Source organism: Scomber japonicus, chromosome 9 (genome assembly GCF_027409825.1).
Source record: "Scomber japonicus isolate fScoJap1 chromosome 9, fScoJap1.pri, whole genome shotgun sequence".
In the NCBI taxonomy this organism is placed as follows: Eukaryota; Metazoa; Chordata; class Actinopteri; order Scombriformes; family Scombridae; genus Scomber; species Scomber japonicus.
Genome location: NC_070586.1, coordinates 31,935,234 through 31,956,593, shown reverse-complemented (window position 1 = coordinate 31,956,593; position 21,360 = coordinate 31,935,234). Strand labels below are relative to the sequence as shown.

The 21,360-nt window shown below is 39.6% G+C and overlaps 1 protein-coding gene across 1 annotated transcript; it reads right to left on the bottom strand.

Moving 5' to 3' along the window:
• Positions 1-1,657: 1,657 nt before the first annotated feature.
• On the bottom strand, positions 1,658-16,278 carry cdca2 (cell division cycle associated 2). The gene is made up of 15 exons (XM_053325584.1): positions 15,993-16,278; positions 15,507-15,696; positions 15,171-15,307; positions 11,859-12,024; positions 11,315-11,466; positions 10,691-10,849; positions 9,988-10,117; positions 6,808-7,139; positions 6,501-6,549; positions 6,319-6,393; positions 5,840-5,976; positions 5,607-5,669; positions 5,292-5,363; positions 3,278-3,443; positions 1,658-3,059 (listed from the first exon to the last, which is right to left on the bottom strand). Exons 2-15 carry the CDS (start codon positions 15,694-15,696, stop codon positions 2,095-2,097), a joined length of 2,793 nt encoding a protein of 930 aa, XP_053181559.1. The 5' UTR covers positions 15,993-16,278; the 3' UTR covers positions 1,658-2,094.
• Between the last annotated feature and the right edge of the window lie 5,082 nt (positions 16,279-21,360).

The following is a 21,360-nucleotide window of genomic DNA, read 5'->3' as shown; positions in this document are numbered from 1 at the left end:
CCATAAAGACTTGATTTATTGTTGTCTCTTTAACTCTTTTTTTGTCTGGGGGAGTTAGATGGGTTATAGGTGGTGAGTCAAGCCCATAAGGTCAATCACATGAAGCTGTAAAATGAGATGTAACCCACATTCAGATGGGCCCAATGCAGAGGAAGACAGGGTGAAGAGGAGGGGAAAGATATAGAGCACAGGGAGCTTCAGTGGAAAGAAATGGACTCCATTTTTGTAAGTCCTCCTTCTCCAGCTGTCAGCCCGCTCCCTGTCCCATGGGGGGTTGCCACGGTGACAGGAGGCCACATGTCTTGGGGGCGTCGTTTTGGTCAAAGGACCCCATTGTTCTTGTGTTAAGCCGTCTTCACTATGCCCGTCTGCCAGGGACAGGGGCTACGGCTTCACACCCCTCACTCACACTCACACCCTCTAGCTCTCATACACAGAAAACACACCACCGCCTACACCAAGACCCTGCACCCACTTGTGTAGAAGTGCAGCAGTTTGGCACAGCACTCAAACAATAAAACAGCCCATTTACTAAGACACTACAAGTTAGCAGTTTTAAAATCAAAGAGAGGCACATGATACCATGAAAACACAAGAAGAAATACACACAGGCCTTAGGTGATTTCTGCTCAGCATTAGAACCCAACAAATACCCCTTTGATACAAATTAATGTGCATCCATGAAATGTGTTACTCTCCTGGAGACCATATCAAGTCTCATGACTTATTTCATCCCCTGAAAATAGTTGATCAAGTGGACACGTGAGAAACTGGCTACTTGCAATTCCTCACAACCACCAGCAGATGGCACAGTAGCCCCACTGCATCAACACAGAACTGTATCACTGGCTGCGTGTCTGTCCATCCATCTTCCAGTGGGAATACAGAAAAGACCTTGGCACATGCAGTAAGAGCCAGAAACCTCTGGTGTCCTTCAGCCAAGTGACTCTGACTTGATGTAAAAGGAGGGAGTCAATTACCCCGTGATGGATAGATTACAGTCATGCATCATTCTGGGAGCCAATTTTCCTATGTGAACTGAATTTGAAACTCAATTTGTTACCTCTCTCTCGGTTCCTCTCTGACAGATGGATGGAGCCGGTACAGAGGAGCCGGTTTGAATCGGTGATTGGCAGAGGTTAGAGGTCAATTTACTTCCCAGACATTTGGCTGCGTTCAAAATGTAGATCAGGATGGTAATGTATGTAGTGATGCATCCAGTTATGACAGAAAGGTGCTGGCTTGTATAGAAGGACAGCCAGTGTACTTCCTGAACTGACCACACAGCGGAATCATCAGATTTCTGAAGATTGGGGCTGTTCAATTATTTGGATGAACTAAAATGAGTCTAAATCGTGTGTTTAAATGAAGACAATTTAATGTCATGAAATATTTTTAAATGCAAGCAAAGCATTTAATTGGAATCAAAAGGAACATTTTTAGACATTCCAGGAAACTCTCTGAGAAGACACAAACTTATTTCTAATTAAGAGACATTTTTTAATGAGGCCACTGCAGACGAGGACATCTGGAAAATTTCTGCATTTCAACAGTTTGGATCACTATAAAAAAATAAAAAAAAAATACTCCAGTGAACACAAGTAGATTTAAGCCTATTAATTTAATTTCTGAGTCCGAGGCACATTTTTTCTCTCAATTACTATTCCATTATTCCAGTAACCCCTATCCTTGTCTGACAGATGGTGAATGTGGCGCAGCCTCTTCATCTATCCACAAACACACAGATATTGACTTGGAGATGCTCGATCCAGTGACTTTGGAGAGTGAGACTGAAGAGGCACTGTGATTACCAGCTGAGTGGTTGGATATTGATTGGGAGGTGGTCAGCGGAGATGATTGGGCTCTCAGTGTATTGACTGGTTTGGTTAGAGAAACTGGATACAAATTACTGGTCAGTTCTAATAATTCAACAGGGAACAAAAGCGTCAATGTTTTCGCCTAACATAAATCAGGCTGTAGTTTGGAAAATCGTTCCGTTTAATTTTAAGAAAACAATGTATGACAGTGTGATGGAATTATTCAGCTTAGTTCCAGTTATGGGCAGAGAGTGTCCCATGTGTTTAGTTTAAAGTCTCATGAAGCGTTGTGTTGAGTCTCCTCTGGGAGTGAAGGCTGAACAGGTAGGGCGGCACACAGTCGGCGGCTGCGGGTCCTCCTGCGGGCCTCTTTAGTGGAATCAGGGGGGGTCTGGGGCAGCCAGGCGAGACCTGTGCTGTTCTCTGCAATGCCCTTGTTCCTCAGGCTGCGCCGCACCGAGCGCTGCCCTCTAGTGGCGACAGGTTTGAACACATCCTCAAAATTAAAGTCAGCCTGCCAAGGGGCCAGGTCCAAATTGGCTACTTCCCACTCTCCCTGGCTGTTAGAGCTTGGGCCGTTGTTGTTTTCCTGCTGGCTCGCTGCTTCGTCTCCCTTCTCCTCCACATCATGGCTCGTTTGATGCTTCTCTGCATGGTTTCCCTGCTCTGGTAGGATTGAGCTGTATGCAGAACTCCTCCTGCCTTTTGGTCTCCCCCGGTTCCGCTTGTCTGTACTCTGTGCCGGCTCTGTTGGCACACTCAAACTGTTGGATTCTTCACATAAAGGTGGGCATTCTGGTTTCCCATCTGTGTCTGTACAGGGTGTGTCTGTAGACGTCTGGACATAAAGTTCTTCAGTGTCTACTCTCTCCTGATCAGGTACAGTTTGTTTTAATGAAGTTTCTGTTGACTCCTCTAGATTTGCAGTGGTTTTGTCTTCACAGTGATTGTCTCTCTTCTCTCCTGTCTGGTCCTGAGTCTCCTTGCTGAGCAGGTCATCTTCTGACACGCTGACCTTCCTCCTCTTTAATCCTCTGACCCCCGGCCCTGACAGCCTCCTCCCCTTTCCTTTGGTGCTTTCTTTGCTGGTCTTAGCAGATGTGATTGAGGCTTCTGAAAGAGTTTCTGAGGTGTTTGTCACAGTGATGTCACTCATCTCTGGAGTGTCATACACCACTTCAGTCACAGGGTCATTGATTGATTCTCCCATCTCATTAGTTAAGTATGGCTCCTGATTTGAGGCTGTTAGGAGAAATAAGGACAAAACAATACATAAAAATGACATTCTCCCAATCACAATGAACTTTAAAAAAATAAGTTTAGTGATAACAACTATAGAAGGTTCTGCATGCTATGGAGAGTAACTCTATGTAAAACTACAGGGATTACATAGACAGAAAGTCCATGATTATTACTTTTAAAAGCTTAAAATAAAGTTGGCTAGTGTTAGCATGTTTTACTTGTGCAGCTGGTAGCGTCAGTCAGCTGTGCTGCTGGAGACTGGCTGATGAAGGACAGACTCTCAGCAATGGGGCTGAGGGTGGGGTCCTTGGACGCATATTCCCGAGAGCCGTACAGGGAGCGGTTCACCTCCTTGTTGAACTGGCGTGTTGCTGTAGCAGTCATCTGTGGAAAGACAATTAGCGCTGTTATAAATGTTTGTACCCACATTTTAGACCAATAATAACTTTCATTAGCTGGTTGCTTTCCAGCTCTGATGTGGGACAGAATGATTATTTAAATGTACCCAAAATCAATACTACATGAATGTAATTACACTGAATTGATTCTTGAGACATTCTTAAGAAGTCAGCAACATTTCAAACATGTTATACAAGTCTTTTTCAGTACACCATACTTTACTGACCTCACCAAACATGTCTTTATTCTAATGGTCTTACATTGAAGCTCAGTGGTGTACACCTCTCTGTTTGTGTGTTCTCATAGTTAGAAACATGTAACACTTGGTGGACAAGTTGATGGCTAGCATGCCTTTATCAAAGAAAACATCCCAAAATATAAGTACTTTCACAATTGAACCAACACTGGTACCTGGAGTTCAGTACCAGCATGGTGTGATTTGTGAAAAAAATCAGAGGGATGGAAATAAAGAACCACAGTGAGCCTGTATGAATAATCAGTCATATTGTGAGCACAACTAGAATGAGTAGAATGAGAGAGAGAGAGAGCAAGAACAGCTGTGGTCAAGCGAGCTAAAGAGTAAATGAACAGACTAAACAGTGGCGAGAACAAAACTGCGAATCAGATATTTTCTCATTTTTTTCCAGGTGGTTACGTTCTAAAAACACAAATAAACATGCCCACATCTCTGCAGAAAGGTATTACATTGCTGAAATGTGTGTTAATTCAGCTATAGCATGCACTCACCCTGTCTGATGTGGCCTCTCTGCTCTGCATGTGTGTGTAGCTCAGACCCACAGAGAGCAGACACACAGCAGAGGAGAGACAGAAAAAGGGGAAACACTGAACATTATCATTATCTGCACTCATCTTGATTCACCCATTTATTAATTAATCAATCTTGTCCTGATGGGCTTAATGGATAAGTTTGATACATACTCTATATTTTTCTGTCAGTATATTCCATGCAAAGACCAAAACCAACCATGAATTTATCTTAATAACTACTATTGTCTGTTTATCCTAAGTGTGATACTGCTCCTCTATGCTGTAGACCTCCAATGTGGACCAAAAACTCTGAACACACACACACACACACACACACTAATTATAGTTTATTTTGAGTAAATCGCACAGTTACAGTCCTACTGCCAGGAACACTCACTACAGCACCAAATTAAACCCAGTGCTAAAAATATCTCCAACAAAAACACCACCTGATTGAGTAATGTTTACTACAACTGTAGTGTCACAGTGTTTTGGGGAATTATTAAGGCTATTATAAGTTAAGGTTATTTTAAAAATTGACATTGAATAGGAATTAGTGGCTTTAGGCTGTGTGCTACAGACAGGGCGGGTAAGTTGGAGGATATTAAAAGACAGATGAACAGATTGTTAATTTTTGGTAAATAAATAAATAAATGAATATGTGTATAGCCAGCTTAATTCAATACTTTAACATAACTCAATGTACCAGTTAAAAAACACTTCCCCTTTCTGCTTTGTCAAACTGCTCTTATTCATTGTCTGTGACAGCACTGCGGGTATCTACTCATGCACCACTTGGCACAACTTTAAGAATTCATTTAAGATTATATTATGACATTCCAGTGATTTACAGTCATACGGTCAGCATGATAAATCTATGCAGGGACAACACTGGGGATTAAGAGTGTTCATGCACGCAATTCTTTTCCTCAACTCAAGCAAAGTAAGTTGTTGTCAGACTGCACAGCTATCAGTTCCATGAGCGCCTCCCGGAAAGACGTGTCTGCACATCCCTCTGTGAAGAGGTGTAAAGAGAAATCAAACGAGTACGCTCGGCCAACTCACCTTCATCTTCCCAGAGGCCAACTTGGCAGCAGTGCGTGTCGACCTCTTCACAGGTTCAGTCTCCTCTGGCTGCTGGGGGAACAGAGACTTGGCTTAAGGATACATTACATGGACTGTCTTCTCTGCCACACACTCTCTCTCTCATAGCAAGTGGATATCTTCAGATGTGATTAAGTTTAGATCCAGTGGAATTAAATGGTAGATTAGATGGGAGCATGTTATGACCCTGAAATTATTAAGAAGACAATCTCATCTGGTAAATGGAGATTTCTACAAGAGGGATCAAAAAGAGGGCAGTTTAAGGTAATAGCAGACCTTTCTCTTTCGACTTTTGGAGCGAGCTGGAGTCTCAGTGGCAGTCTCACTCTTTGGTTCAGACTGCAATGGGAGAAATGTACAAGTTTTTGGTGCATGAAATGGAAATTTCATAGTACATGATTCTACGGGGGATAGTATTAATTACTCTGGCGATAGATGTTGCTAAAAATATATCTTGTGCACCCACAATGACCTATACAAGAAAGTAGGTTAAAAACATGCTAGCAAACCTTTTTCCTTCGGTTGCTAGATCTGCTCGAGGCTGGCGCTTCAATATCTGCTTCAAGTTGCTTCTCCTCCTCTGGTAAAAATACGGGTTCATCCAGGGTGTCCATCTGAGAAGTTGTGCTTGGTTTAGTCACAGACTCTGAGGAAAAAAACTAAAATATTACAGCTGAAATGACACCTGAAGGCAATATGAATATGGATTGTGTGGGCTTGCATGGTAAATAGTCAAAAACACTCTGTGATACTTGCTGTGGTTTAACATGTTTCATTTTGACCTTCTTGATATTTAACTATCTCTACACTTACAGTTTGGTATTTGGTTTAGTTTTGCTGCGTTTTGACAACAAACCTAAATATAATTTCTTTTCATACTTATAGCTTCATATGTGATAGAAAGGAAAAGGTGGTGAAGAAGAGAAATAAAGAAATTAAGTTAAATGACAATCCAAGTAAAAAACTGAAATATGTAGTAGTTGTTCACCTGTCAGAATCTCACAAAGAGACTCCTCGTGGAAAGCAGTGTCCAAATTCAATGGCTGGGTGTCGCAAACAGGTTCTGAAAATGTGACAAATGGAAATAGCTGTTAGACAAACTGTGGCAGACTGCCTCCTACTAGAGACAAGAAGCTATAACTCTCAGGGTCAATAAACTGAATAATTAACCTGTATCAGTCCCTGTGGAGTCAATCTCATCCATTGAAGGGAAAACGATCTAGGAGCAAAAAATAGAAGAAAACAGTTTGTTCAATTATGATTATAACAAATGCAATCAAGACCAGATAGAGGGGGCCATATATTCTGGGGACAGGCCCCCAACTGTACAGTACACGTCCTTGTAATTATCTGATGTCCCTATATGCATGTACCCACCAGTTAACAGTAAACCTGCCCTTCTTCCATACTTAGAATTCACTTAAAAAGTGTAATTAATGTAGATTAACCTTAAAAACAACCCTGGCACCATGGTTACCTTTCCATCCATCTCCTCACTGTCTTCTCCCACACACTTCATTCTGCGGTTGCGAGGCATTGCAAAAGTAGGGGAGGCACCGAACTCCGTGGGGCTGCAGATGTCTGGCTGTGCTTGCGGGGACTGGGGTTCACTCTTCTGCGGTGTCTTCAACAGCGAGCGCAACTTTAACCTCTCGCCTGGTGTGGGAGCTCGGGCAGGCGTGGCCCCCTTCTGTAATGGCGTGCTGGGGGGCAGGTTTTTATCAAAGAACTCAGGGGAGAGTGGACCTCCAAAGCGCACCTGCTTTTTCTTCTTCTTAATCGTGGAGGTTGCTGAGGAACCATCCTCTCCTGCACAGACAGAAAAACCTGTGTTGAATGCATAAATAAAGTCATTTTTATATTGCAGGCACACTGCTAACACAATATATGGAGAGGCAGGAAACTAATTGCTGTTCACTCCTACACTGTCTACTTAGATCTTGGTGTATTATTAACACCTTGGAAAATATCTGAAAATATCAAAAGAGACGAGCTGATTAACAACTGATTTATAGTTTAGATTAGATTAGATTAGATTATTTTTTATTTCGAATGCGTGACAAAAAACAAAACAAAAACAGCACATAAAAAAATGAAAGCACAGTGTTCTCACCAAAAATAGCGAACCTACACCCGACAGAAAATATAATGCACTGTCAACAACATTCGAAAGGGAGTGGGAAGAAGTCAAAACTTATTGAATCCCACCCCCACCTCTCAAATCAGTGCTTGCCAGTTCCCAATCAAATCACCCTTTCACAAAATCCTACAATTTCCTACCAACACCATATGCAATGTCAACATTCACATCCATACCCACTGTTATCAACACCACAAATCATTGCCACATTTCTTAACCTCCTCCACCAAAAATACCCACATACATACATATATGTACATACATACATACATGTACACACATACACACATATATACACATCCCCATATTTACATCCACATCCACACATGTACACAAACATACATAGATAGACATACTTATGTACAAACATAAATACATACACACACATACAAACAACTTGTACCTGAGTCACTTAAACACCTCCATCCCTGTACCTCATCCCTCATTGTCCTCCGTTAGCAGACTTCCTCTGCCATGTACTGGTTTAAAAATATTTCTTTGTACCTTTTTTTAAACAGATTTATATTTGCACTTTGTTTTATTTCTGTCTCCAGACTGTTCCACAAAGTCACCCCACAGCTCGATACGCACATGCTTTTCATATTTGTTCGGACCTTTGGTTTTTTTAAATTTAGGTCTCCCCTTAGATTATATCCCCCCTCCCTTTCACTAAACATTCCTTGTATGTTTTTTGGCAATAGGTTATTTCTCGCTTTGTACATTATTTGTGCCGTTCTGAATTTGACCAGATCCAAAAATTTCAGCATATGTGATTTTATGAATAGTGGGTTTGTGTGATCTCTGTATCCTGCTTTGTTTATTGTCCTTAATGCTCTTTTCTGTATTGTACATATCGGCTGCAGAGTGGTTTTGTAGGTGTTTCCCCAAACTTCGACACAGTAAGTCAGATATGGCAAAAATAATGAGTAATATAGAGTGTGCAATGATTTATAATCCAGGATATGTTTAGTTTTCCACAGAATTGCAGCGGACTTTGCCAGTTTTGCTTGTATGTAGCCAACATGAGGTTTCCAGCAGACTTTATTATCCAAAATCACACCAAGGAATTTAATTTCCTGTACTCTTTCTATTTTAGTATTGTCTATTATCAATTCTATATTACACTCTTTTTTGTGTCTCCCAAACAACATGATCTTTGTTTTGCTTAGATTTAATGATAATTTATTTTTGTCAAACCATAGTTTTAGTTTATTTATTTCAGTTGTGATTGTCTCCAAAGTCTGCTGCAAATTCTCACCGGAACAAAAAATGTTTGTGTCGTCTGCAAACAAAACAAATTTCAGTGCCTGCGAGACTCTACATATATCATTGATATATAATATGAATAATTTCGGACCTAATATTGAACCCTGTGGTACCCCACATGTAATATTCATGAAGTCAGATTTATGGTCACCTATCTGCACAAACTGTTGCCTGTTTCTTAGATAGCTCGCCAGCCAGCTCCACCCAACTCCCCTAACACCACACTTTTCTAGTTTATTTAATAATATGCTGTGATCAATGGTATCAAATGCTTTTTTCAGGTCAACAAATACTCCAATTGCTATTTTTTTATTGTCTATACAGTTTGTGATTTCTTCTATTAATTCCATTAGTGCCATTGATGTTGATCTGTCTGTTCTAAATCCATACTGACTTTCTGTAAGGAGGTTGTGTTTTTCAATGAATTTGTCCAGTCTTTTTGAAAAAAGTTTTTCTAGTATTTTGGAAAATTGGGGGAGCAAAGAAACAGGCCTGTAGTTTGTGAAATGGTGTCTATCTCCGGCTTTAAACAATGGTATCACTCTTGCAATTTTCATTTTGTCTGGAAATGTACCTGATTGAAAAGATAAATTACAGATGTGGGTGAGTGGTTTCACAATTCCTTCAATAACTGTCTTTACTGTTGACATGTCTATATCATTCCAGTCTGCAGAGGTTTTGTTTTTACATTTTCTTACAATTTGTATAATTTCTTCATCATCAACTGCACTTCACATTCAGTTCAGTGTTAGTGTTAGTTCAGTGTTCCTCCAAGTTTTACATAAAAGAAAGTAACATAAATTGATTAGAGGATATTTCTTATTACCTAATACACTGTATTATGTTGGACATTTAAGGACTACCTGGTTGCATATTAGGGAATTATAATTTTCAGAAGTTGCAGCATTTTCACACAACTATAAAAACCTTTACAGGGGAAGAGTCAAAATCTTAATATGACTGCTTGTGAATGATGGGTGCTGATCCCTACACTGAAAAACTGGTGCATATTTATCTGAAAATGGCCCTTATATTTAGTACCAATAATGGCATTTCATGTAACACACATTGTAATACACATTCATTTCCACTTAGAAAATACAACTTTGCCAGTCTCCATCAATGAAGAATGGATACACTGCATCAACTTTAGCACTGTGCTTGGTGTTACCTAAGCCTCAAAGACATGGTTAGAGCAAGATAAAATGCTGGTTACTGTGGCATGGCTCACAAATAGTAGTGTGTGTTTACCTGTGGGCTTCATCTCCAACAGAGAGGGGAGAGAGGGGATGAGGAATGGGAGGGCAGGCTTAGCTGGTGAAGCTGCTGCAAGGTCATCAGACGGTGGCCACCTGGGGCTTTGGAGTTCAAACACACCGTCCTGTTGTGAGAAGAATACATTCTGTTGGACCGTAGTTCAAGTAGCATCACAGAACAGGGGAAGTTAGAATGAATGCTGGTGTATGGTACCAACATCAGTTTCAGTACACAGAATCTGAAAAGATATTGTGTGTGAAATGATTTTAATCCTATATTTAATGTCTTCCCTCACAATGTTCTAAACTTATCTGCTGATAAAAAAGTGCTGAATATGTCCACATCTTGTTGGGAAGGCAAGCTGTCAGCACTGAGCTGAAAGTCTTTCTTGTAGCAGCTTCTTTCTTGTCGCCTGCATGACCACACATGGTGAACACTTGGCAGCGCTTGTTTGATGGAGAAAACTGTCAGAGTCCTGCTCTATAGTAGGACTACAATATTTCAGGTTTATGGTGATAGTGAGTGTGCTATACTAAGCCTGCAGACAAAGGCCATCCAATGTTTCATTCAGAATTGTGTGTGCTTGGTTAGTTAATGCTACATTTTTCACTCCATGTTACTTGCATCGATTTTTTCTGTGATTCACACTGACTTGTGTGTGTGCGCATGTGTCTTGCGGCCTGGATTAAGACCTAACCTGTTGGCTGTTGGTAGATGAACAGGCCTGAAGCTCAGGAAACATGAGTGGCTCAGCTTGGACGGGTGGAGAAATAAGCACAGCTTGGGCCTCTTGCACAGTCTCTCTTGATGGCAGTGGCCCTTTTGTCACAGCCTGTTTCACCGGGTCTACATCCTCCTGCGGACATGATTAAGGGATTCCAACTGTTTTCATTCTGCTGCACAGCACCACAACAGCATGAGAACTGCTACTGTGCTTAAAGAAAACACACATTTACCAAACTGCTGTTTCAGTGCTTAAAATGATACAGACAGTTTAAAACCTTAATGAAAAGGTATTCGATAGAACACAAGAAGAAGTTTCAAGTTTAAAAAAACTAAGAAGTAAAAAGATTGAAAAAAGACAATTAAACAAACCTCAACACACAACAATTAAATCAAATTTGGTTTGCTTTAGAGTGCTTGTTTTTCTTACGGGATGCTTTCAGTCAAAAAAAATCCACCAGTGTAGCACTGAGATCTTCCCTTCATAAAAGTTCAAAAATAATCATCGGATTCTATGTAAGCCACGTACAGAGAGGTAAAACATTTTTGTTCAATTATTAACAGCAGTCAAGTAAGTACATGGTCAGAGTGAGTATACCTCCTGCTGCTTCAAATTCAAGAGCACAGGAGTTCTGGCCTCTCTAATCTCAATCTTGCAGCCTTCGAGGGGGCCCACTCGCCTCCTCTTGTTGGGTGTGGGTGTCATCATCGGTGGGAGGTTCTCTTTCCCTCCATTGAGGTTTTCTCCATCTGAGGAGGAAGAAATCCACCCATCAAAAATGCATGTTATCTAAAAAATACAAAAACAAATGGGACTTGGGGACACCTCAGTTAAAAAAATCTCAGATCAAATAACCAAAAAAAAAAAAAAAAAAACACTTTGAAAACAACTTGAGGAAACTTGATCAAAGGCGAGGAGATAAAGACAAACTTGAGCAACAAACGCTGAGAAACTAGCACACTGAAGAAGCTGACCAAGATGATTGCTAAGAGATGCTAAGATGTTGTCAGAGCTTATATCATGCTATGCATTAATCCATTGCTTTTGAACAGTGCCTCCAGACATCATAAAGAAATCCTACTGGCATAGATCCCTGTTGAGAAATGAAACTATTAATCCTGTGGCAAGGATGCTGCCTCACCAGACAGATAATCTCTTGTCTTGATGCATCCTCCAGTGTTGTTGTCCTGCCTTGGCATCGGATCACAGACCTCTCTCTCCTCCACATCCATCAGGCACTGGAAGGAAGCCATCTTCTGCCTCAGTGTGGAGGCAACCCGAGGAAGGAAGGGGCTGCTTTTGACAAGCTGAGAGTTGAGACAGCAAAAACAAACATATCTGCTCAGTGATGCAGCTTGACAGGTCATGGACTTCTGAAATTACAAAAGTGGTATTACTGAGCGCCATCACATCTATCACACACGCACACAGACACGCACACAGACACACACACAGACACAGACACAGACACAGACACAGACACACACACACACACGGAATATAATGATTTGCTTAGCTGTGCATCATCTAACAGGAAAGTCACAGTGAGCTTGAGAATATTTGGTCCTTATCGTTAACACGAGAATTAAAAAAATAAAAAAAACTTTCTATCAAGCAACATTTGTCCCAAAATGTTCCCTGTACCAGACACACCGCCTGCAGACCTGAAAAGTGGAAGCTTTCACAGTTGAAACCAAACAGTCCTAGACAAACAATTAAAGCACTTCTGCAGCATAATCCACTTCTGTACTGTGTATTATATGCTCATTATGCTCCAAACATACATAGTTTTGCCAATATATGGCTAGAAAACACAACTTTGATTTTGATCCTTATTCTTAGCACAAGCCATGTGTGCCAGTGGTCAGACTCATGCCATTGGTTTAAGCTTTTTTGTGCCCACCACTCAGAAACATGCCATCTTAGCCAGTGAGAGCTAAAATAAGAAATCTGTGAATTTATAAACCATATCCTTAAAAAACTGGTCATAATTGGGACTATAGGCAGCTTTACAGCTGTGTAGATTCTAAAACCTGATGTAAACAAAGGTTTAACAGCATCAGAGAACATTACTGAATGAGATTTGGTTTATTTTTAGGGTGGGAATCTTTGGGAATCTCACAATTCGATAAAAGACAGACAGTGAAACGGGTGAAATACACGAGTCAACGACAACTACTTTTGTTATGTTACTGAAAATGCAACAAAAGTTTCATGAGTGAAAGTCAAAATAAGTGTATTTTAATCCCAGGTAGGGCTGAACGATTTTAGGAAAAGATCTAATTGCGATTTTTCTGGCAGATATTGCGATTTCGATTTGATTCACGATTTCCTTCAAATCAAGCTTCAGTGCAATATTCACAATGTACAGTAACATTAAAACATTAAATGCTATTACTCCAATGCAAGGATAAAAACTAAAGACCAATGGCAGTTATTACAAATGAAGAACTAAAAGAGTACTTAAAAAAAGTATGGCAAAAAATCCTTAATTGTATTAATTTTTAAAAAAAAAGCTAAATAGAATACAAAACAATTCCAAAAAAACTAAACAATGTTAAATAAATAATAAGAAAAACTAAATTCAACAACTCTTTATTTTATTCAACCCTACTGTATATTAAGAAAGCTGGACTATCTTTTTAAGTGAATTTGACAAGTAATGGTAATAAAATAAAACTCAAATATCTTTTTTTAAACAAAGGCTGACACCACACGTCAGGGTGAAGTGCAGAACAAATAAAATCTCAAAAATACTTAATCAACAATAATACTCGCTTCCCTGACATCTTTACATCACTCAGCATTTACACTCTGCGTACAGCTGTGGGATGGCAACCTGGTTGAAGTAGGTGCGGGAGGGAATCATATATCTTCTGTCCAGCGTGCGGAGGAGGTTTTTAAATCTCTCGGTGTCTCCGCTGCTCTTATCATACGGAGTTACACTGGCAGAACATGCTGTAATTGTAGTCGGTTTGCTACAGTGGGCCTGAGTATCATTTTCACCGGACTTTTTCGTCGTGCAAATGCTTGTGTTGATTTTTCAATTGCAGGTACAAATTGGTTGTGTTTCCAACTTTGCAACTTTAGCGCGACAGATTTTGCACAGTACCTGTTTCAGGTGCACGTCTGCAGCCTCAAACCCGAAACACTCCCAAATGACCAACGTGCTGGTTTTCTTGGGGGTTATATCCCCTAACTCCGTTTCTGGTCCAGCTGAAGCTATTTCTGAATAATTATAATTAAGGAGCCGGTTAATACTGATTGGTTAGCGTGACCTGTCCACGAGTAGCATGCCGCTTCTGATTGGTGAGCTTGGCAGGATGGTAGGGAGACGGCATGTATGTGTAAAATAGTTGACACAACAGATCCTGGGTCAGTCAGGAGCGCTGCAAAAACCGCAGCTTTGGCGATCACATGATCGCGCTGTCTGAAATCGCAATTTCGATCAGAAAACGATAAATCGTTCAGCCCTAATCCCAGGTGTAAATATTTTCCAAAAATGAGTTTTGAAAAAGTGGCTTCATGTTATATACGGGTTAATATGGTAATGTTTCTTTCACTGATTTTTACAGATATAATACCAGTCCAAAACACTCACAGGAGTGGACTGATATTTCTCTTTGCATGAAATCATTTTTAGTAGCATATGCGATGTCTAATTGTGTGTCTAATTGTTGGGTAAAATGTATGTTTTAATTAAGTCTCTCTGCTACATTCATCCACACAACCACAGCAGGAGCTCCATCATTGTCTGTCCTGCTCTGTTCAGTTACTACATTAAGCTCATGTAGATGCATGAAAGGTACTGTAGATATCAGCATATATCAGATGGGTTTGGATAACGGCTGCACATAGCAGCTCAGTATTGTTTGTAAGGTCTGTATCTGAACACAATACCAGTAATCCTCCACAAACAACTGTAGGTTACATGCATTAAACAAGTTAGACACAATGGCACATCTGCCCTCAGGCCAGGATATAGTCATAATCATACTGAGGCTGATCAGTGAACTGTCTTACACAATGTGTGTTTACAAGGGGCTTTGTTTACATAGAGCAAAGTACTTCTTTTTTTTGGTTAATCTAAATGTGTTAAATATTAAATAATTGTCTCACTGTGTGCTTGTATGTATTTAATGTGTGAATGTGGTCCCAGAGCCAAAGGGCTGATCTAATCTTTACTCATCTGTTGCCTGGTGAGGCTCTGAAGTTCTTTTGCCAGAACATTTTGAACAAGAGTGCACATTTCTGCTGATAAACGTACAGTGGCAGAGACAGTCTGTGTGTTTCTCAGAGAAACAGTATAAATATTATACACCCCTTTCAATATTGATCACTGAGAAGCAAACAAAAGCCAGACTGTAAATGAAATGTAAAAACTGTATGAGACTCCAATATGATGTGACACAGAAGCCAAATTTGCTCAACTGTATCCCAGGAAGCATCTCACCTCTGGAGTTTGCTGGGATTTCGGAGTTTTCATCCTCTGTTGAGCCATGAAGCGGATGAGGGAGTTTGTCTCTGGGGAGCCCCGCACACCAACACTGGACCTCCGCCTCGCCTTCATTTGTGCCACACGAGACTTACCTAGAGCAAGTTGGAGATAAAAAGCCACTTTGAAAGCTGGCATATGTAGAGACAATACAAACTTCACCACTTTCCCTTGACATTCAATGTAAATATCCTCTACCTCTACTTGTGCTTTATTCACAAATGTGATTGTGCACACACATTTCCTTTTGGATGCCTCAAATCCTAACATTGCAGATTATAACCGTCCTCTCACCTTTGTGGTCTGATGATGCCGGGGTGAAACTCTGGACAGAGATACCAAACTGAGAAGGTGTGAGCTCGGCAAAATTCAGAAGGGCTGAAATGTCATTTATAACAGGAGGACTGTCCTCTTCTGAGGGGGGCAACGATGTCATCCCCTGGTCTCCCTCGGTGCCAGTAGTGTTCATCTCTATGGTAGACATCTGCATGGACAGTTACATTTGAACACATCTTATTATTAGAGAGCAGCTAAACCACCATCAGATGTGCTCAGTGTTAACAGTAGTTGGTCAGTCTCCTGTATTTCCTGAACGTACTATTTCAATACGGCTATTTGTAGGCCACGACAACTTACAATAATATGAATTTAACACTTTGCATGACCACCTTTAGCAGGATGCTAACATAGCTAGCTGTACACTCCCGTTAACATAAGAGTACATGCTAATACTAGCTCAAAACTTCCTGCCTTTGCCTCATAACAAATACTTTTACTTACTGTTATTATCGTAGACTAGCAACTTGTTTAGTTTATCATCCCCTCTCTTCACACTGGACGTTAGCACTTACCAATGCTAACGTCCAACACTGATGTTAATTAAGGTAACAGTGACAACAACACTTACCGTGTAAATTTAAGATCAATTATATGGGTGCCTGCTATAAAAAAAATGCATAGAAACACAAATGCCGACTATAGTGTCATTAAAAAGCCGCTAATTCCCCAATTCATATTCATGTAAAAAAAAAAATTAAAACAGTACTAAAAAAAGAGCAGAGAGCGATTCAAATCACCCTCCACGTCTGAGCCAGTGGCTGCATAAGGATCCCTCCGCGAAAAAGTCAGAGACGTTCAAAGGTAATGAACGGTCATACCATTACAAATACACCCGGTGTGTTATCTAGTGTTGTTTAAACACATACCAATATTATCATAACTAATAAAGACGCACTTTGTTTTTACATATCGATAAAAAATGAGAAACTATAATCGAGCGTAGGAACTAACTTCCGCACTTTAAGGACCACAATGGGACCGGAACTTGTTTAATATGAATTGGCCAATAGAAATCGCACACAGGATATCACGTGTCCTCCAAAATTCAAAGCAGGTCGAATAGAGAGATGCTTGACTGTACCTGTCTTATTTACCGGCTTACAGGCTTTTTAATAGAGTGTGGCTGGTTTGAAAAGCAAAACTTCATTAAAGTTTAAAAACCAAACTGATTTACTGATTTATGATCAAATCACTTCCCCGTTAACTTGATACTAAGCAAACACTGATCCACAGCCCAGATGCACAGCATACATAATCAATCATTTTCAGGTTTCAGGTTTCAAAAAATAAATAAATAAATACAATTCCAGCAATCCAGCTGGACTGGAACCTTCACTGTCCTGCCCCATATGCTGTTGGCTGTCTTGAAACCAAACAGCTGGAGCTCAACTGCGTCCCTCTCTCAGTCTGCTGGTTCATGGCTGACCTGATGCTCAAAATTAACACTCTCAATCTGTTTTCCAGACAGGATTTTATTAATATGTCTGAAAAACAGTTTGTCTTGTTGGAGGTTGAAGCATATTGTATTGTATTTATTACTTTAAAGATACATCATGGGCATTGTATCACAAAGGTATGCTTCACATCCATTCAAGTGTTGTTCTTAAAGCTTTTAAATGGAGGTCATAGTTGAAATCAAGTTGAATAACTTATGATGTTCAGCTGCTCATAAGTGAGACAATCCAAACAAGTGGATAAACTGTGGTCTGCTACTGAAAGCCCCTACCCTACCCACACAAACAGTCACAGACATACACAGTGTTCCTGCTTTTGTGGGGTTTCAGAGCGGCACAGCTGAGTACACTGAGATCAGATGCAACTGTGAGCCTCTCCCCAGAACTGGGACTGTCTACCGCATGAAGCACGTGAGTACTGTTGACACCAGGCGAGACTGTGCACGTTGCTGGAAACCCAACTGTTGTTGTTGTTGTTGTTGTGTGCAGTGCAGACTAGGGAAATGAAACAGCTCTAAATGCTCACAGGTGAAATAATCCTGTATGTGTCTGAGCTCTGGCTAAAATGAGATGTTTATCATTTAAAAACAACTCCAAGTCTTACTGTGTAGCAAAACATAAATACTTAGAGGTTTTGATAGACTACACCTATCAACCAAACTTCTACTCCTACTGCTAAAACAAAGTTATGAGTTATCATATTTCTGCACAGGCCTTTTAAACTTTCTTTAGGGTTAAATATTTTTAATTATGCCCCAAGAATCTCTTTTTTTAAAGAACACTCCAAGTGATTATATAGTATAACTGTAATTTCAATTAAAACTGTGTCATCATTTAAGGGGTAATGCTCATCAATGCATGGAGCAAATTACTGGAATTCATTATACATTTGATGTCATTTCAATATTGTGCATAAATGTCAACAATGCTTGGACTTAGTTGATTTAATGTATTTTATTCAGTAAATTTGATCCAATTTGCATCAGCAGAAGGAGAATCTTAAAACAATGTATTCACCGCTTTTGCAGTCTGTTTTTATTTCTCTGCTCACAATAAGTTGTCATGGATTCTTGGTCTAAAAACATGGTTTCCATACAGATGACTTAGGTTGGTTGGATATGTGTCCTGTGAAGTCAGCCTATACTGTACATAGCTGGTTGTTTATTGGGTATTGTGACAATCCATATCTGCAGATACTATAGATGAGCTATTCACCAATTTGCAATATTATTACATGACAATACTATTATTTTTATTCTAACACATAGGGATACACATATTTTTGGTTGCAAACATAAGAGCTTTATTATCTCTTGTGGTACAACTATGCTTGGTTGTGAATCACTGCTATAAATCAGTTAAAATATGGAAATAGAGTCTGGTGTTCACTTTACAAATACTTAATGTGTTAAAGCTGTTCTCCACTCATTTAAAATTGCACTTCCATTAAGTTTGAGGACTCAAAATAGGCAAATTCAAAAAAGGATGATTAAAATTGATGCAGGAGAGGACAAGTTATCCTGAGCTCCCAGAAACTTAAATCCTACATTTCCCATAATGCAACAAGTGGCATATTTTTGTTAAGACTGCCCGGTTAATGTCCAAAACTTTTCATTATGAACTTATAACTGTCTCCAAGTCCAAGCAAAGATGTCCCTGCTTACATCATCAACCCTGATGACATCACCAGGTTTATTTCCTCAGATTCAGAGCCACATGAGATATGACACAACTTCACATCAATCAGTGGACGTCCCCCTTAAAAAACAAACACACACAACTCATGTATATCTCTATTTTTATTTGTGTATATATACACATATAAAAAATAAGGACATATGTACAATGATAATAAATATCAACATGTTTGTACAAGTGAAATAAGTTACTTAACATACTTTAAAAACAAACAAAAGATCAATTACAGACGAGCAAAAATGGGGCAAAATGAAATCAGGGATGATATACAATAATACAAATTATAACGCAATAAAAAACAGCAGAACTTAAAGCCTTGTGTGTGTGTGGGGGGGGGGGGGGGGGCAACTGTTATGAGCAAACAAACAAGTAAGAACTGCAGAAGAAATGCACATTAAGTACATCACACATGCATTTTTTTTCAAGCTTGAGACCTGTATTCCTTTAAACATCTTTTTACTTTTTTGCAACATGTTTGATTAGAAAGTAAAACCTAATTATTAACAGAAGATGTATTGAGACATAAGCAAGTACCAGTAGAAAAAAAAGCTAATGTGTTTTTAGCTTTTGCTTCAGGGGATTTAATGCTTACTGTATGAAGTGGACTCATTTTATCACTGATCTGCTTGAGCTACTTATTTGGTTTTTAGGGGCTGATGAATTAAATAATAGTTAAAGTTTTGGTACATTAAGTAGTCTTCATGAAGAGAGGGGATCATGATTTGGGTCCAGCAGATCACTACAGACTTTTAAGCTGAGAGTAAACAGGAAGTCCATCAACCTCAAACCTTTTTTTTTTTTTTTGCATTTTTGCCCGAGGGGGGAAAACGTAGCTGCAGATAAAATATGCAGAAAGGTTGCAGATATCAGCTCAGTGTAGCAAAGTGGACGGACTGCTGAGACTTAAATATCAATCTGGAATCAAATAAAATTAATTTAAGTATTTCAACAAGAACAAAAGCATCTGCAGTCTACTTTGGCTTATCTAAAAAAGTGAAGAGGCACAGAAAAAGTAAACATGGTCGAAATGCAGCCGTGAAATTCCTGTACAACCCTTGAACCATAAAATCAGACATATTTTGTGTGTGTGTGTTTTTTTTTTCCAAAGAGAGCATTAGTGTTCCACAATATTAGTGTCTGTAAAAGTCCAAAAAATGATCAATCAAAATGATGCACTTCCACAAGGATGATCATATCAAAGATGTACAGTCCACTTGCAGAGGAACATGCAACACTAGGATGGAGTGCTGATGGTTGAGTACCTCTTCAACCTTCAAATCATTTTTATATTCTACATCTCTCAGCGCTCTGTACACAGTGGGGGGAACAACAAAGAATTTTTGTCCTCCCCCCCCTTTTCCTTCATGCTGTGCTCCTCTGGTCCCGACAGACACGTTCCAAAAAACCAAAGCCATCCCTGATGGACACAGAAAACAGAGAGAGGCAAGTTAGCTAAATGCCAAAAAGTTACACCTTCATTTTCACTTTCATATGTGAAGTTTTGAGATCAGGAAGTAGGTTATATATATATATATATATTTAGGATATCCTAGTATCACCATGAGACTTTATATTTAGATCATTAAGTCTGGCATGCTTTCACTTAAGCACACCCTACTAAGTCATTGTAAGTGACCTGGGAGGGGAGAAAAAATTACGTAAATATGAACCTGCAGTAATTGTAAAACTGGTAGTTTTGAGTGGCAGAAAAAGGTCTTCACCAGCTGTATCTTGCAAGCTGAACATTTAATCACAAAATCTGTCTCGGGTCAATGTATTTTGATCCTTGTATGATTGAAACATTTTTAATAAAATGCTCTGGTTGTGAGCTTCAGGCAGTTTGATGGTTTCTTATCTTTTTCCATGAAAGTAGTTTTTCCTGAGGCAGCTGTCCCTCAAGACTTAAATCCAACAGTGCACAAGGGCAACATGTGATGAATAGGACATTGATGGAATGATGTAGTAGAACATATGATAGAAAAACATCAGCACCAAGCCTTGACTTTTCACATATGAAGAGCACATTGATGATAGCTTGGTGATTTGGGGTATTTATGCTGAAATAATGGTCTATGGGGCATTTGTGTCGAAATTAGTAACTATAGGGTATTTGTGCAGAAATAAGGGTCCATAAGGTAATAATGCCACTATTTTATAAATTCATTACAAGATCTCCTTACTGTTATACCCATCTCCTCATATGACTTAACATACTGTATGTGCTGTTACCTCGAAGCAACACCGGCATTGATGTGATCAACTGCTGAGAGTTTGCATCGTCTCATTTTAGCTTTTGGGAAATCCAGTTATTTGCTTTCTCGTCGAGAGTTTCTCAGTAACCCTCTCATGAAGGTATAGCTTCATTTTTAACAGACTGATATGAGAGCGATAACAACCTTCCTCTCATCGACCTCTCCGTAAGAAAGCTAATAAGCTTTTTCCACCCCTGATATGTCGAGCTATTCCTTTAAGTGCCGAGTTAAGCAAAGGCAGAGCCAGATAAATAAACCAAATAATTGTTAACACTACACTGAACAGCACTTACAGCCAAAAAAAAAAAGCTACATTGGAAATCGTTTAAGGTTAGAACTTTGCTTAAATCTGTTTGCATGAAATTAATTAAGCGGAACAATACCTTTCACTGGTTCACGGCTGCT

Coding starts and splice junctions, on each gene's coding strand:
- cdca2 (XM_053325584.1), bottom strand. CDS start 15,696: ATGTCTACCATAGAGATGAACACTACTGGCACCGAGGGAGACCAGGGG. Junction 12,025..15,170: donor AATCCCAGCAAACTCCAGAG/GTGAGATGCTTC, acceptor CTCAACTCTCAG/CTTGTCAAAAGCAGCCCCTT. Junction 5,977..6,318: donor TCTTTGTGAGATTCTGACAG/GTGAACAACTAC, acceptor TTTTTTCCTCAG/AGTCTGTGACTAAACCAAGC.